This window comes from Apteryx rowi, unplaced genomic scaffold (assembly GCF_003343035.1).
Source record: "Apteryx rowi isolate R43461 unplaced genomic scaffold, aptRow1 scaffold_67, whole genome shotgun sequence".
NCBI classification, from domain to species: Eukaryota; Metazoa; Chordata; class Aves; order Apterygiformes; family Apterygidae; genus Apteryx; species Apteryx rowi.
This window is the reverse complement of record NW_020450949.1, coordinates 3148557-3165651: the sequence shown is the minus strand read 5'-3', so window position 1 is coordinate 3165651 and position 17095 is coordinate 3148557. Positions and strand designations below refer to the sequence as shown.

Below are 17095 nucleotides of genomic sequence, written 5' to 3'. Positions count from 1 at the left end.
CCGCCCCCGCGGGCCGACCGAGCTGCGCCGTCGCGGCCGGCCAGCCTCCGCCCGGAGTGCGCGCGCGGGGGGAAGACGCGGGCCCACGCGGCGATGGCTCGGCTCGGGCCCGATCCCTCCTCCGCCACCCTGCGGAGAGGGGCTGAGCTAGGCACGGCCGGCCCAGCAGCCTCGGCCTGCCCACGGCTAGGGCTACGTTCCCTCTGTTCCTACTTGCTCACCCCACAGGAACTGGATTCAGTAACCAGCTCTGCTCAGATAAAAGCCCCCGATCCCCCCTGAGCCCCCCCGGCAGGAAAAGCAGCTCACCTGGGACCAGCTGTTCTTCAAGGGTGAATATGCCTCCGTGGAAAAGTGCCTCAATCAAACCAACCGTGGGAATGAGCTGTGTGTGCACGCATTCTGCACGGAAACACGTCAAGGCGTTTGCATGCCCGGAAGGCTCGCAGTAGGGCACGTTCTTCCAGAGCAGGCAGCAACCAAGTTAACTAGCTTCTGGAGTTAAATGAGTTTTTTGGCTCCCATACAGACTGCCCCCATAAGAGACCTGCTTGCTTGCGATTCCTGGGGCAAGCAAGCCCCCGGGAGTGGAGATTTCAAAAACAGCTTCTGCGTTATAGGTGTAACGAATAGCACACACCCAGACTTCACCTTGGTTCAAATAAAAGCTAGGCAACAGTCCAAAACCATCATGACAACGGAATAAACCTGCTCACTGACGCTCTGATGGGGATACACAGATTACAGCACTGCAGTCAGTGATCTCGGTCCAGCCTCTTTACAGCACATACTAATTTGCGCGCGTGTGAAGCGCTGCCCTCTCCTGTGCCACCTTTGTCACAACAACTATTTGTTTAATTATCACGGCAGGTGGTCAAAGGGGGGACTGTAGGGGTACAGGATGATCATTTGGCAGAAAAAAAAGCAAACAGATTATAGGGAATGCAAGTCCACCGAAGGGGAACGATTGATTCAAAAAACAGTAATGTTCACAGGTGTTCAAGTCAATCCAGACCTGTTTATCAAAGTAAATGGGAACCATCGGGCATCGTTTTCTGTTGCAGTGCTTGACCCAGCTCCTCCACCAGGCCAAGCGAAGGAAAATAATTTTAACTTAGCAGCTGTGCACAGCGCAACGGAGAAAACACCCACGGAAGGACACACCTCCGAGGAGGAGTAAGAGGAAGAGAACGCACTATTATATCCGTGCGGACAGACTGTCTGCCGCGGGAGCAACTGCTGCTGCCCGACCGCTGTGTGGTGATGTTCCCCCTCACCACCCAAGTCCCAGCTGTCTCCGCTGCTTATGGGGCAGCTAGGCTGCCGCCCGCTCGCTCCAGCAGCGGCTCAGGCCCACTCGGGACACGGAAGTGACATCCCCGTTGCCAAGCCCCCCCCCCCGGAAGTGCGAGCATTCCCCAGAACCCGAGCCCGGCCGTTGTAGCCATGTAGGTACCGTTACCGGAGGGGGAACGCGTCAAGGTGACCATGGAGCCGGCCGACAATAGGTAGCTGCGCCTCGAGGCCTGACCCTAGCGGTGACCCGTAGCGTATCGTGCCACTGGGGATGGAGGCTGGGCGGTACCAAGCTCTGACTAGCGGCAGCGCTCCACGCTCTCCCTCCTTGTTACCCGGGGGCACCGGTAGGGGAGGGGGGAGGAGCTTGGTGCGCCCCCCCTCTCACCTGCCGCTGGTTGGTACGGTCCATGCAGGAGTGCAGGAAGTCTTCACTTGCCGGCCGTGCGGAGGGTCGGTCGGGTGACATCACCCCCGGGCGCCCCCAGGGCGGCGGCGACAGCCGTTGCCCGATGGCCGCCCCAGGCGCAGGGGCGCGCGGTCGCTACAAGACCTTCTCTCTTTTCCCCTAGCGACACCGCAGCCCTTCCTCTGCCGAACCTCATCCCCCGGCACCGGGAGCTCATCCCCACTCCCTGCGGCCCCGTGAGTATCCGAGCGGCACACGGCGACTGGCCGCCCACTGTGGGCACCAGGCCCGCCGGCGGAGCCGCGCACGCTCCCTGCTGCCCCGCGGAGACGGGCGAGCTGGAGCAGAGGGGCGGGGCCCCGCACGTTGGCTGTCCTGGGGTGGACTGCTCCCAGGAAAGGGTTTTCTCGCTTTCTCTGGTAAGTTGTCGCTGAAGTCACTGTCAGCGCGCACTGCTTGCACAGCCCGCAGGAAGCGAGGGCTCGTTAGGGTATCTTCTCCTACTGAAACTTCTAAAGAAGCAAACCGGGGAAATTAGGGAGCGAACCATGTTTCTTTCCGACGTGCCCCTTTGAAATTGTGTAATATTTAAATGTAAATATATAGTTGCCACCTTACTGTTGTTTCTTTACTACTGCAAAAGGCACGGCTCAGAAAAAGCACAGCCTGGTTATTCAAATACCCTTAAGTTTTCTGGCATTAACTGTGCTTGTATAACAGTGGGTTACAGGTGGTTATTTTAAATGTGGTTTTACTAGAATTTTTTAGCTAGTCACTGTTTTTATAACTGCTAGTGTATGTTTAGGCTTCATGGCTGTTTATTCAATACAACTGATTTGTTAAGCAAAGCTGTTATTAAACTCACTAAAAAGCTTGAATTATTCACTGCCAGCCTAGCCCCCATTCAAAAAGCACTTTCATTCAGGTACTCAATTATTTTTGTTTGGTTGGTTGGTTTTTAAATAGAACCTTATTTTCAAATAGAGAATAYGTAATTCATCAAAAGTTACTTTATATAAGAAACATTTCCAATATATATTAAAATCACATTCATCAGGAGGAAATCACTAAACAACTCTGTGATGCAACGACCATGTCATAGCTAAGCCCCGACTCCAGGTGACTCTCTAGCTCCATATACCTGTTGATGAAGCTTTTTTTTCCTTACTGCTGACATCAAAGGAAATAAAGTATTTTTGTTAGCATGGTGCTGTTTATCAGTAGTTCAGCTGTCTCCAGGGTTTATGCTGCCTGGGATAAATGGGAAAAAAACATATCTCACTCAAATCCTGTGTGCATTACTTGGAAGGGCAAACCTTTCTCTATGATTTTCTAGAGCTGAAAATCCTGATAAGGGTGACTATGTGAATGGTTAGTGGGAGAAGTTACTTGCTGAACACCACTTGCTATGTTTTGACATGCAAATTTGTGGGCATTGAAAAATCTTCATTTCAGGAGATGAAATTACAATAAATTACAATTAAATAAATTACAATATTCTGCCCTTTGTGAGGTGTAGTGAAAAGTGGACTACAGTCTATAGGTTTAAACCAGAAAATCTAGGTTGAGATTACTTACCAAATAAAGTTAGAGTTCTCCCTTCCTCAACAGTTTTGGAGCTTCTATTCCACTGTAAAGAGTTCCCCTTCCTTTTTGCAAGGCCAGCCCTACAGTGGAAAGTGTAAGTGTCATTTAACCAACTTGCTTTAAAGCATATCTTATGGAAGAGCAACTAGTTTATAGCAGATTATGAGTTTAAAACATTTTCTTTCTTTACAGATAAAGCCTTGTTCAGAGCTATCATTTCCTGTCAAGATCTACTTCTGTGTGACTGTTTTGTCTCTGCTGAGTGTAATAGGGCTCACCATTGAGACACTCACTCAACAAACTGAGGAAGATTTCACCATTTCTTTTATACAGTTAGTTGGAGTTGGTAAGACACATACTATTGGCATTTTTAAAACAAATATATTCTTCCGCAAATTAGTAATTAAGGAGCAACCAAAGTTTCTTATTTCATTCCATCTGACATGATATATTATACACAGACTCTTCTGCTAGTTTAGCATTACAAGCTAGATGCTTTTGCCATTATTGATTTTTTTTTTTTTTTTTTCCAAGCAGTATTTTAGGAAAAGGATCGATAATACATTTGGTATCATGTAAAACACGTTCATATGTGAACAGTATGAAAAACTATTCAGGTTTTAGGATATTTTGCTGTAATTGGCTTTCTTCAGGGTGTTTCATTAGGCAGTTGTAGTAATAATTTTGCTTTTGGACAGCTGTCACTTTATGTAAGATTACTGAATTTTCAGCTATGCCAGAAAGAGCTTTCTATTTACCATTTTAATGTCTTTGCTGTAATCTGCTGGGGAATTCAGAAGTGTCCACAAGGCTTGTCAGAGAATGTGTGTCTCTTGACGTGTTCATTTCTGAGTTGTAGTTGGTTTCAAGGTACCTTCTTACATTACAAGAAACCAAACATACGCAATTTGATCTGAAACATAAGAAAATATATCATCTTTCTAAGCTTCTGCAAGGATGTTGCTTCACCTGAAATATTTTAATGAAAGAAAGAAAAGACCTCTTCTTTTTTTAAGTCCTTTTTTGTCCAAAAGTTTTCATCCTACTGGAAGCAAAATCCAGGCTTACTAGGATATTTCCAACTACAGCTTAAATAGAAACTGAATGTTTATATTCCTGGGTCCTTTCATATTAAATACAAATGAAACGTAACATGAAAATATATTTTAAAAAATGAAAATAAATAAAGCAATTATTTTAGGAAGTTGCTTTCAGTGACTTTAGCAGCTTTTGGCTATTAGCTAGCTGGCCAACACCATCTAGAAAGGACAGCTGGCCTTCATGTTGAACATGAGCAATCATTGCTCACCAGCTTTCATGTTTTCACCAAAAGAGAACAAAGGCAATAGATGTTGTTCCAGATTCTATCATTAGACACATACAAACAAAATTTTAATTTATTCCAAAACTCTGGTTTGATTATCAGCTTTTCACACAAGACTCAGCATGCCAACAAAAATTGTAATGTTAGAACAGACCATTGGTATCTCCAATCTGTTACACTGTGTCTGTTAGCAACCACTGTTTTGTGCTTCAGAGAAAAATGAAGAACCTTCATAATACACAACATGAGAAGAAATGCATGCCTCTCTCAAACCTCTGGTGTGGATCAGGAAAAATAGTGTATGTTTAACACATTACTTCAGATTTTAATTGTTTTAATACATTAGTTGATTAAGATAACATCATGCAAGAAACATATTAAAACCGCAATTGGCTTACCTTGAGATTTTAAGATGTGTAAGCTAACCTGCATAAACATGCCAAAACCAAATTTTTCATAGTGTAGACAAAGATTGACAGAATTCAAGATGTCCATATTAGTTCTTTAAAGAAAAATGAATTCCCTGGTTGTAATAATCCCTTGGATTTACTACTAGCAATAGTCACTTCAAAGGTGATTTTGGATTTAATTTGATGACACATGTTGTTCACTTTCCAAAAAACAAGGGCATGTCCTTTATTTCAGAAATGTGTGTATGCTATCTGCAAAAAACTAACACTCAGAAGAAAAAATCTGTTTGCAGATGTTTTGTAGAGACTTCTGTTTTAGCAGCTGAAATTGCAAAACAATTACTGTCTTAAATCTATCAGGTCTTCCTAAGGTCATAAGCATACAGAAAAAAAACCACCCCACACGAGTCACTTCTTAATTTGCTAATCATTTTCAGTTGTCTCAATTACTGTTAATAGAAGTGAAAAAGGAAGTTCATTCACTAGACAGTTTCTTCAGAGAAACTGAAGTCATTATGTAACTTTGGGAGCTTTTGTGACACTTTGTCCACGTGTCCTTAGAAAAAATAATTTGATGTGAAGAATCCAGAAAGTAGCACTATGGAAAAAGAAATGTATTGGTACTTTGTCTAAGGTAATGAATTGGTGTTTGGAGGAGCATCATATATAGGCACAAAGGGCTGATTCCTGTTCTTGCAAAAGGAAAGCCTTTTTCTTATTTAAGCTTTGTCAGAACTGATGTTTAGAGATGAACAGTGACAGCTAATGGTGGTAGTAAGTGTGGTTCTTTTGGACATATTTCGTAATGATATAACCTCAGAACTTTCCTGAACCCATTCCTTTCTGGACTAAAATTTGGGAGGAGGAGGAAAGTTCAAAATTTCAGCACAAAAATAAACTGTTAGGGATCTGTCTAATGTTTGAATTCAACACACTCGCCCTTTGTAGTGGTCAGAGCCACACAAACAATACTGTAGAGGTGTATGCATGAGTGGTAAATCCCTTGCTAGTCACTTGAATTACTCTCACTGGGAAGATTATGTGATTTCAGGTGTCTTCTTTAACAAAAACAATGTTGCTTCACTTATTTCAAATATTTCAGTATATTCATTTAATTCAAATACACTATTCAATATATTGTTCAATATAATATTCAAATAATATAATCAAATATACTGCAACTGCCAATTAATTTGGAGAGTTAATGCGTTGCTATTTTCAAGGTGTCACTTCACAAGTAATCTCAAATTCTAACCAATTATTTAATTTATTTTATGTTAAACACAGGGGAGGATACTCACAGCATCTGATTTTAAGTATCTGATTTAGGCTGCTTGGTAAGAATAAAGATATGTTCTTGACTGAGGAAACTAAGTTACATGGTCTTGATACTACCATTTTGTCTTCTGGATCAAGCATATTGAAAAATTGCACCACGTGCAATCTGTGTTCGCTTGGTAAATGACCTTTCTTTCTCCTTTCCAGTGTTCTGTGTATACTACGTGACTAGAGGAATTCTGCAGGAGAATCGCCAGGAACTCGTTGTCTTTGTTCTTTCCATCTTGCTAGTGATGTTTCGATCCATTGTCAACTTCACAGTTCTCTCAGCTGAACAGAAGCCAAAACTCCTGGTTAGTCTTCTTGCTTTTCTCCAAATCTTGGATCTGAAGATCTTAGAAAGGCAAGGCATCTGTGATAAGGGCACTGATCACAGAAAAATCAGGCTGAATTATTCCTGCCAAGTCACAGAATGTGCACTTCTCCAAAATGGTACATCTGTTTCTCTAAGCAATTTTAAGGGTTTCTTTATGGTAATATCTGAAAGTATCATTAATATCATAGAATTTTATTCACACAGGACTACCACAGAAGGTATTACCTTCACTTAACCTACTCTGCTTCAGATTTCAGTCTATAAAGTGACTGGCTCAAAGTCATAAATCTGACCTAGTAACTGAACTGGAATCTTCCGAGCCCATATGCGGAAAAAAGGTCATTAGCCTCATTTTCCTGATATAATGCCCGTAAATTCAGCATTGTGTTTAAGAGAGTTGTGATACCTGCTGCAAGGAAACAAAAAGGTACAGTGAACTAGAGGAGGTGGTGTCATTCCAGATTATCTTGTTTGTGTTTCATGACAGTAAAATGTAAAATAAGGATTGTATCCTATGCAATATTAGGGTTTGTAGTTAAAACTTCCTCTTGCTGTGCTTCTCAGAAGTCCTTCCCTTTTATGGTCACACAGTTTTCCCAAAGGTGAAAAGGAGGTTCCTAGCTAGAGTCATCCAAAATTTGTTCTTGGATAGAAGGGATTGCAACCAAGCTAACAAGATCAAAGCAGAGCAGAATTTGCCTAGTCAGTGTACGTATCAGTTTAGTTAAACATACTTATCTACAGCAAACTGGATTGATAGGGTTAGTAAGAAACAGGCATCAAAGGGATGCAAATTACTTTAAGGTATGTATCCTAGCCTTTAGCTTATATATTAAATAAGAATCTCAAAATAAGGCCTGGTCTAGAAGATTAAGGATGTTTTTTACTACTATAAAAGTCACTTGGATTACTGTAACTCTCTTCACTTCCTGAGCAGAATTACTGTGCCAGAATAAGACATACTAATATAAGCATTTTTATATCAATGTAATTATATAGAGATGAAGGACATTTTGTCACTTCATCTGTCTTTAAAGCAGCAAATATTTGTTGTGAATGACAGCAAAGCTACAGATACAACCCAGGCAAACCAGTGTTTTTGGAAACTTACTAAATACAGCATTCAGAATAACCCACTGTCCCCTACCAGTTGGTTTATGCCATAAAAGAAGTTAAGAGCCAGTCTCTGTTAAAAGAAAGCTGTTTCTTCAAACTGTTCTTCAAACTCAAGCAAAACCTTGCTAAAAATTGTAGTGATATTACAGGGAGTGCAAAGGTTATGTTTCTCTTCAACACTTGTAAAACTACTATGTTGAGGGTAACATAAGCAAAAATAGCCAATACGAGATTACAGTCATTACCAAGTGGTTACATCAAATGGCCAGAATCATGACCAGATCTTTGCCACTTAACAGTATGGCAAACTAACATGTTTAGTTGTAACTTAAAACACTTCAGATCTCTGTAGGCAGAGAGTAGGCAGTCTGGATATTCTTACTCCTTTATTCTATTATTTCCAGTTATAACTGATTTAAAGTTAAAGATTCTCCCTATTACAGTGTGGCCAGTCACATACTTATTTGTCTTTCCCATCAGGCCCGCTTCATTCTGATTCTCTTGGTTGGCTCCTTCGATGTGATCTGTGCCATCATCCTCATTCAGAGTGAAAGCATGATGGCCTTCCGAGTGGGCGGTGCTCTAGAAAGCTTACAGTCACAATACTTCATGCTGAACCTCTGTTTTTCCATGTTGACCTTTGATCTTCAGGCACAGGTATAGAACACTCTCCCCAAATTCCCTTTTTTTTTTCTGTTAAGCAGAAGTTAGAATTAGACTAGCTGAGCTCAACTGTTAACTTCCTAGAGCAATCCTGTCTGCGTCTTACCTTTTAGATAAGGTTAGCCTAATAACGCTCATCTCGAGGTATTTGCTCTAGGGAAGTTTGGCTAAAATCTAGAAAAATGGATCAACATAATATTTTCTCATTGTCCTGCCAAAATAATGAAAACAGAATCTTATTTTTGGGAAATAAGTTTGCCCAAAACAACAATTACTTCCAGAAGCTCTGACCCAGCATTGTACTCAGTCTCCTAAAATAAGAAAGGTTATTACTACACAGCATTGCAGCCTACTGCTTTTCAGCTATGCTAGCTGTCTCCTACATTTGGGAAAATGATACTGGGATGGGAGAGGGGAGGAAGACCCAGCACAATAATAAGGGTGAGATAGCAACCTGAAGTTACAGATAAGTGAACCAAACCCAAGGTCTGTTTAGAAAGAGTTTGTACTTCTGTACAGCACCATTCATTCTTACTTTGCTCCTGTATTATTTTATAGTTTGTCTGGAGCACATCTTGCTGCCTTCCCTGTTCTGTTGTTGCTAATATGGCATACAGGGAATGATGTCTGTCACTTTTTTGAGAAAGAATGTTAGCTCTTTAAGGTCTGCCCAAGTTACTATTGCTGGGATTTTGTGTCAGATATTTTTGGTGGACTGTATCGTTTTAAACTAATAATTTTATCAAATCTTTGCCTCTTCTCTTTTAGCTCTGCTTGTGTGTTCTGCTGACAAGCCTGCCTGCGATCACCCTTCTACATAACATCATCTCAGCAACAGGAGTCCTTTGGGCATGCCTGAAAGTGACCATTAGCATCATCGCAGTAAGTGTTAAGCTAACAGTGACTCTAGCAAGGGGAGTCACCTTCCAGGACTACAGATTCTCACCCTGAGCAATGATCATAGGCTGGGCAGTCACAGCCATCCTATTCTACGCGTACTGCTAAGTGGGAGGGAGCCCAAATGGATCCCAATAGAAAACAGGAGCACCAACACTAATGAAGTCAGGTTTCTTACAGATCTGAGTCTCTCCCCTGAGCATACAGGATGAGACAATCTCACGCTATCATTATTCCTTTCTGAGGGACATTATTATATTCTCCATCCTCTACCTGACCACCTACTTTCATGAAACTTATAGGATCACATATCTTCAAGATCTCTACCTCTCTGACAAGGTTAGGTGAAACTGGCAACAGTCCTGCAAATTATTATGAAGATGGATAGACAGACACAGGGAGACTGCACAGGCCTTATTTCCTTAGGAAACCACATCAAAACGATGAGTGGTCCTTTATCACAAAGGTAAGTGGCAATTTTCAGGTTAACATAAGGATTTGTGAACTTGAATTGTAGTTTTTGATGTCAGTCAGACTGAACTTCCTTTGAAATCTTTGAGAGCTCTGTCCCAGGAAGGATCACAGAATCAGGAGCAAAGCTGATCAGATACATAAATCTGATATTACAGGGAAGGAAACTTTTTTTTCCCTCCAGGTTTCTTGGATGTTTGCTGTAGCCACTCAAACAAATTCCTAACAGCTGAAATAGTTTTCTGGTACAAGCTAGGCATTATTTCATGGATACCAGTAAGAGTTTTGTTTGCTTTCCTTGAGAAAAAAAATAGAGATAGCACCGAGCACTGGGATCTTAATTTCACTTTAGGTGAGAAGTCACATGGAATCATCCTTCTCCTGGCCTTTGGAGTCTAGTGGCCACTAACTTCTGTCCTGTTGGCAGAAAGGAGACAGGACTAACTGTGAGCATGTGACTTAGGAATGCAGTTAGCAATCTTACAGCTTGGTTTCCTACTAGGAGCTCGTCATATACCTTTGTGAATCCCTGGATCTTTGCTTTCAGTTAAATTGAATCAGCTATGGAAAGAAGGGTGATACCAGAACCATGTCTGTTTGCCTGTCAGGATTGAAAGTGTAAACCTTGCAGCTGTTTTCACCACCACCATCAGAAACCAGGTTGATCTGACCAGTTGCCTTTCACAGATTTATGAATTCTTCCCTTGATTTGCCTTCAGGCATTAACAGAGGCACCATTTTATACTTCAGTTAGATGGTCTCATGTCTTAACATACATGATATCCCTCATGCTCTCATCAATAGCAAACATGTTTCTTAATAGTTCTACTAGTAATACCAGATGTCCTAGGAATCAGTACATATTCTTGCCTCTTTGCTCAAAACTGTCTACATTAGAACTATTTGAAAGCTACTTTTTATCCAGTCAAGGTACACTACTACCTTCCCTAGAGGAAGAAGTTAACAGCTCCTTGTCTAACTGAGAAATAGCAATGTAAAACTAATGAAAAGAAACTGCTAGGGCTATATTTCAGTAGCTGGTGGCACTCACTGCAGGCAACTGGACCTTAAAAAAAAAGTCAGGTATGTTTGGTCGGAGACTGGCAGCTTTGCCTCTAAGGAAGAAATGATTCTGTCTTAGGCTAGAGAATGCAAATGGTTTGTCAGAGGGGTCACTGTAGAAACTCCTTTTCCTTACCCTGTTCAGACAAGCTTTTCACAATCAGCTTCTTGCAGACGATGTAGCAGTAGAGTAACATGTCACATTGTCTTTTATTTGGTGCTTTCACAAACAGCATCTCCTCAGGTTGTTGGGTAAGAAAAATATGGAGACCTACATAATAATACCACAAAGTATAAGCATAATAGAAGGGAAAACTTAGAAGTGCCTCATATGCAGTCTTTTCTGGAAACTGCAGTACCTGAAAACACAACTTCAACTCAAGCTCCCTTATTTCTGGGTTGATGCTGTATGCCATTTCATAAGGGGATTGCTCCCTGTTTTTTTTTAGTTTATGTGCATGGTCTCCTATTTCCTTTGGTGGATTTCTTTTTCCTGTCTCCATTATTAAATTTAGGCTCCATAATACCATTTTTCCCCTTTTATCTTGTTAATTTCCTGTTGTCTCTTCCCCTTCTCATTTCCTACCCACACTCCATTCTTTCTCAACCTTAGTCTATTTTTCTTCCCCTTTTAATCTAAAAGGAGCACCATGCAATACCACAGAAAACAGAGCCAGCAGCAGGGAATGGACATACTCCCTTAGGGGAGGCACACTTCCCTTAATGCTTCTGTTAGAGGTTCAGACATTGACCATTGCAGAAGGATGAGAATTGGTTTTGAGGGTTTGATCAGATGCATCAAATCTTATCATAACAGTTGGCCCAGTCACTGCTTTTATTCCTAGTGACTCAGCTGTTTTTCTTTGGTTTGCTCAGACCTGCCCTTCTGGTTAAGGATTGTTGAAAGCTGCCACCAGCTCCAGGGATTCTCCCAGGCATGAAAAGCAGTCCATCATTTCTTCTTTCCCAAGTCTCAAGGTTAAGCATGACACACAGTTATTCTGGCAGTTAAATTCTCTGGCTTCTCCCACATTTTCAGCTTGCAAGGGATTTACTTCCCTCCAGGAGAAAAAGTTGGAGAAAAAAAAGTGACAAAAGCATGTTCTGTCTGTAAGCTATGAAAATATTTAATTGTAAGTTCTTGAGGTATACTCTTATTTTTCTCTATCATGAAAAAAGAAATTTGCTGGAAAAAATACATCAGCTTAGATGCAGTGGTCCTCAGAAGAGTCAACGGCTTATCCATTTAAGTTAGCTGGGAGTTGTACTGGAAGTATTACAAGGCAGGGCTCAGGAGGGTGCCCAGATGGTTCAAACCACACAGCTGTCAGGATGTGCCCATAAAACCACCAGTTTTGATTTTCACCAACATCACTCCTGTCCCGGGTCAGTGGAAAACAGAAATCATATTTCCTGCCAAAGAGCATAGGTGGAGAAGGCAAGTAGAAAGCAAAGTTATGACTGGGACTGGAAACTGAGCTAGACCAACACTTAAAATCCTGTTGGAAAAATCAACAATATATAGCCTTTATAGAGTACATAGCAACCAGTTATAAAGCCACATATATCCCATCTTATTTTACAGATTCTAAAAGAACTGAAACCTCTGGTGTGGATTTTTCTAAGCCAGAATGTACCTGAAGTAGTTTATCTCATCTACCTGCTTTACATGGTAATTCATGAAACTTACTTGCTTGATAATAGAGGGCAAGACTGGAGGCCTTCTCTTCATTATGGGGTCCTCAAGACCCAAAACATGATGCCTCATTCATGAGCATACCACTCGTTGCAGCAGGTACGTCCTACCTCTTCAGGATCAACTTTCCAGACAGGAACCACATCAAATTGCTTGAGCTGATTAGTTGCAGGGAGAGGCTGTGGAAGTCTCTGCAACTAGCAAAGTGTCCAGAATGATTAGGGAAAGATGCAGCAAAATCATCCAGCACAAGATACACAGCTCTTCAAAAATGCCTCCCCTTCTTCACAAGAAGACTCAGATGGTGCCAGAGCATTTGACCAGCTGCACGGCTGCAGGTCATTATATATTAAAGGCAACACCTCCAGCTGTTGATCCTGATACAGGCAAAACAAGAGACAGCACAAGCCCAATGAACTCCAGTGTTTGGCATCTTACAGGGATTACCATAGTCATAAAATACTTATCATAAGGGCATCTTAGCACCTCCTGCAATACATGTGTGAAGGGAAGTGAGGAAGAAGGGCAAAACAGATGGTTCATCATGGGAAGGACCCAAATGTTGATAGCAGCCAGTATTTCTCATGCTTCATAAAAATAGGCTCCAGATACTGATAAAAGTCCAATGGCTGCAGTTATCCAAGTCCTTGGGGTTTTATTTATTAAAGTATGCAACCAAATCAGACTCTTTCATTATTTACAGGCCTCTAAAGGACCACACACTGTCTTTGGTAGCTWTGCTTTTCTTGTATTACAGTTAGGAAGAAATATACAGGTGGTAGCTTCTGACATAAGAGTAACATAGCAACTTGAAAATAGCCAGGTCTGCTTATGCTTTCACGTGGCAATAATGAATGTGCAAGAGAGCCTAGAAATGGAAAGCATTAACAGGCAATGCATACCCATCTCTGCCAGGGGAAATTGCACTGTAATCACTTTTCCAAAACAATTCTTTTTAGCACCTTTTATCTGAATACCTCAAAGGCAAAAAAGTAAACTGCACGTACCATTAACTACTTCAGCTCTGAAAAAGCTGCTAGAGATTCTGATACTACATAGCAGCTGCTTAACAACCCTCTGCAGTGTAAACAAGAAAACTGGTGAAATTTAAGTAGACAGATGCAAATTGATTGCACTGAAATTAGCCAGGACACACTTAACCTGCCATTATTTAGGAGATATGCCACTGAGGTTAACAAATCAAAGTGGTCAGAACTGTACTTTTTTATCTCAACTTGATAATCACTAGGACTGCTGAAAGGGGGAGGAGAACTGCTGGGTCTTCATATCCTTCCTTCAGTACTGGATTTTTGCAGAGGTCTCTCCTYTTAGTATTAACATGCATGATCATACTTTGTTCATGGGAGCAGTAACCTTCACTCAGTGTAGTGGATAGCTACAGGATATAAAAAATAGTTGTTTTGCATTGCAAGCTGCCATCTTTTTTGTGTCATACCCCTCAGAAAAGCAGAGGTTAGGCATTCATGATGTCAGAGGCAAAGTAGTTAGGCTAACCATGAAAGAAAATGGGGATCTTGAAGCAGTCCCCCAGACATGTATGACAATAGCAGTACAATGACAGCCAGGGAAAAGAACTTTCATCCCATAATCTGCAGTGGAGAGAGACTGAGATGAAGTCTGGTTTCCTCATCTCCAGCATAGCTGTTTTTTTCAGTCTGGACACAATACTGTTCTCATATGACTTTAAYGATGTTGAGATCAGAAGGCATAAAGCATTTAGCTAGAACTTAGATGAGATCAGTCTGCAATCAGGAAAACAAGACAGTTTAAAAGCAACCATGTTTGCTTTTGCCTGATTACTATCATCTGCTGACTTCTTTCAGCAATTTAATGGTTGATCCTCATTTTATAGCATTCAGGGTTTTGTGGCACTAGGTGCTGATTGCTGTATCCATTTTCCTGCAGGTGATAACAGAGTGGGGCAAAGGGAATTCTTACACTCTGGAAGCTGCTGTCATTACTGGCTCCTGCATTTCTGTTGCAATAAAATCTGTTTTGTTTTGGGCGTTGATTCATGTCTACCGCAGCTTTGGGCAGGGGCTGAGAGAAAGAAGTAAGTACTTAAAAAGGTTAAGTTAACAAGTATGAAAAGGTTGTAGCCTATTGTAGTGCAGTCACAATGAGAGAGCTCATCAGATCAGAAAAAGAGTCAGGGATAGTCCCAGTAATAGGCAGATCCGTAATGACAGCAAGCACTACTGCAGCCTCAGAATTTGCTGGCCTGAAAAAATTCACCAGCTTAGATGAGATGGAGCATATGTGATCTCTCCATGGAGAAAACTGACATTAATTACTGCTACCCAGAAAAACAGACCTACATGGAGAAGATTTTTCCATGTAAGATAGACATAGAGAAATTATTCATCTGTATGGTGCTATAAAACTGCCTCGTAGTAACTAAGAGGGACAGAATAAAGGGACACAGAGAGCCACTGATCTTAAGCTACCCAAGCCTCCTGTTACATTAAGGACATAAATGCTAGGCATTGGTGTTGACTGTGATATTCTTCTTCCTTTCCTCCCACAGTGTTTTCTTCCTATGGAAGGATCGACTCCTGAGCATCCCCCTTGTGTTCAATCTGCAGCTCTCACAAAGTGAAGTCATAGCTGGGAAAGTTCTGATCATGCATTTGCATTCAGTATATAAAATAATGGGTCAGTTTTGCTGAGATAGGGGAAGTTGCTCTGAAAAGCTAGCCCAAAAGGCAGCAAAGCTACTCACCTTTTTGGTCCTCCAATTTCACAGTTCAGCATCTATACATTTCTTGGTTTGTTTTGTGCTTGAGAACTATAGCAGTGCAGCTGGTAACCTAGCTTAAAAGGCACAGTACACTCTAGAAATTAACAATGATCCTCTCATTCAATGGGTTTTGCTGACAGGACAACACATCTTTCACTCTTTATTTTCCTGATATTGTTTTGCAGCTGCAGGAGATTCACAACCTACATGAGAGTGGAAAATATTATAAATGCTGGTTTAATTGATATACCAGGACAATGAAGACAATTTGCACAGCAGTCTGTTTTTTTCACTGAGCCTAGAAGTAGATTGCCCTACCTTCATTTCTCAACAGATGGACTGCTGAACAGAGGTTCCAAGAGCACAGCACAAGCTTTCTCTTGCTACACTGCAGTTAAATGATTTTCACAAACCCATAGGTTGTTTTGATGAAGCTACATTCCCCGATCTCCACCCTCACAGAATGCCTATGGCTTTTGTGCCTCCTCTGACTTTAGAATATTTCAAAATATTTATTTTTTTAATCCCAACTATACATTAAATATACGCAATTTAATCTCATGCCCTGACTCTGATAATGGATCTAACCAATGTGCCATTTCATGCCCAATGGTGATTGTTAAAATAAACCTTTAATTTAAAAGTTTCGTATTTTACTAATCAGAAGCTTTTGTTACTGGCTGTGTATTTTCTAATAAAGTATGAACAGTTTGGGCATGGATAATTATTTCTTGCATCAACAGTATGATTTAGGTGGGAAGCCTATGCATGAACCGAGTATGGAAGAGGCTGGAACTGCAATTCACATGTGCTATGAGAATTAACATCACATTCCCCTTTGACTACATCTTTAAATTATGGGCACTGCACAAAACAGTTAATTTATTGTAACTTAATAGAATTTTACAGGGAGGATCTCATGACTTTTGTAAAAATATTTCTTACAATAGTCTACTCAACCTGAAATGAATCTATTTTACACACATTGGAGGCATGAAGAGGTTAAATGTCTATGGTCAGACAGCATACAGATGACAATATTAAGAGAAAGCATGAGAATATGAGCTGATCACTGTGGCTTCATTCCACAAAACAAAACCTGACTTTGAATTGTTGCTGAAATGGAGGAATACAATTAAGCATATTTAATACTTCTTTTAAAAAAAAAAGGCACACATGAGTCTATCTTGCAACAGGCCTGTATTTTGCCAAAATTAAGTGAAGAAAGTACACTTGTTGCTATGTTCCTTTTATCTTCATAGCAAAGAGATGGCAGAAACAATTGCATAGTTAGAAGAAATACAGCTGTGATTACATTCAAACATTTAACTCTCAGAAAGTAAAAATATATTGTTGTGCCTTGGGGAAATAACCTTCACACTTTCAAGAAGAAAAAAAAAAAAGTGTTCTCATCCCCAACTGAGGTCTTGTTAAGCTCTTGTGGAAATCTGCCTGTTCTTTTTCACATCTTGGCAAATCCTAAATCAAAAGATAACATGCTAACTAGCAAGTTCTATTTAGAAACAATATATTACCAAGAGTGCATTTGCTATAATTTTTTTTTTTAAACCTACTCAATGAATTCAACCTAAGTATCAGAAAAGTGGTAAGCTCTGCAACATCCAGTTTTGTCAGTGAAGTTAATACTTGTGTAGGTCAGAGCTACTACTGTATCTGTGAAAGTTTCCCTATATGCAATCCTGTCATAATCTGGAGCAATTCCTTTAGCTAAATAAATAAATTGCAGCA

The 17095-nt window shown here is 40.9% G+C and overlaps 2 protein-coding genes across 11 annotated transcripts in view; one reads left to right on the top strand and one right to left on the bottom strand.

Annotated features, from left to right (window-relative positions):
- Positions 1 to 1370, bottom strand: part of LOC112975444 (solute carrier family 35 member E2-like) — an 18106-nt gene extending 16736 nt beyond the window's left edge. For all 3 annotated transcript variants that reach the window (XM_026085498.1, XM_026085500.1, XM_026085504.1), the window contains exon 1: positions 310 to 1370. The gene's annotated coding sequence lies outside the window, so the exon portion shown is untranslated. The remainder of the gene's footprint in view (positions 1 to 309) is intronic.
- A 28-nt stretch (positions 1371 to 1398) lies between these two features.
- Positions 1399 to 17095, top strand: part of LOC112975448 — a 37257-nt gene continuing 21560 nt past the window's right edge. The window contains exons 1-9 of one of the 8 annotated variants that reach the window (XM_026085516.1): positions 1399 to 1508; positions 1869 to 1941; positions 3485 to 3638; positions 6512 to 6657; positions 8277 to 8453; positions 9228 to 9341; positions 12475 to 12561; positions 14512 to 14659; positions 15134 to 16057. In XM_026085516.1, the coding sequence (XP_025941301.1) occupies positions 1489 to 1508; positions 1869 to 1941; positions 3485 to 3638; positions 6512 to 6657; positions 8277 to 8453; positions 9228 to 9341; positions 12475 to 12561; positions 14512 to 14659; positions 15134 to 15165 (951 nt within the window). In that variant the 5' untranslated portion in view covers positions 1399 to 1488 and the 3' untranslated portion in view covers positions 15166 to 16057. The other 7 variants (XM_026085519.1, XM_026085522.1, XM_026085520.1 and 4 more) reach the window with 7 other exon arrangements.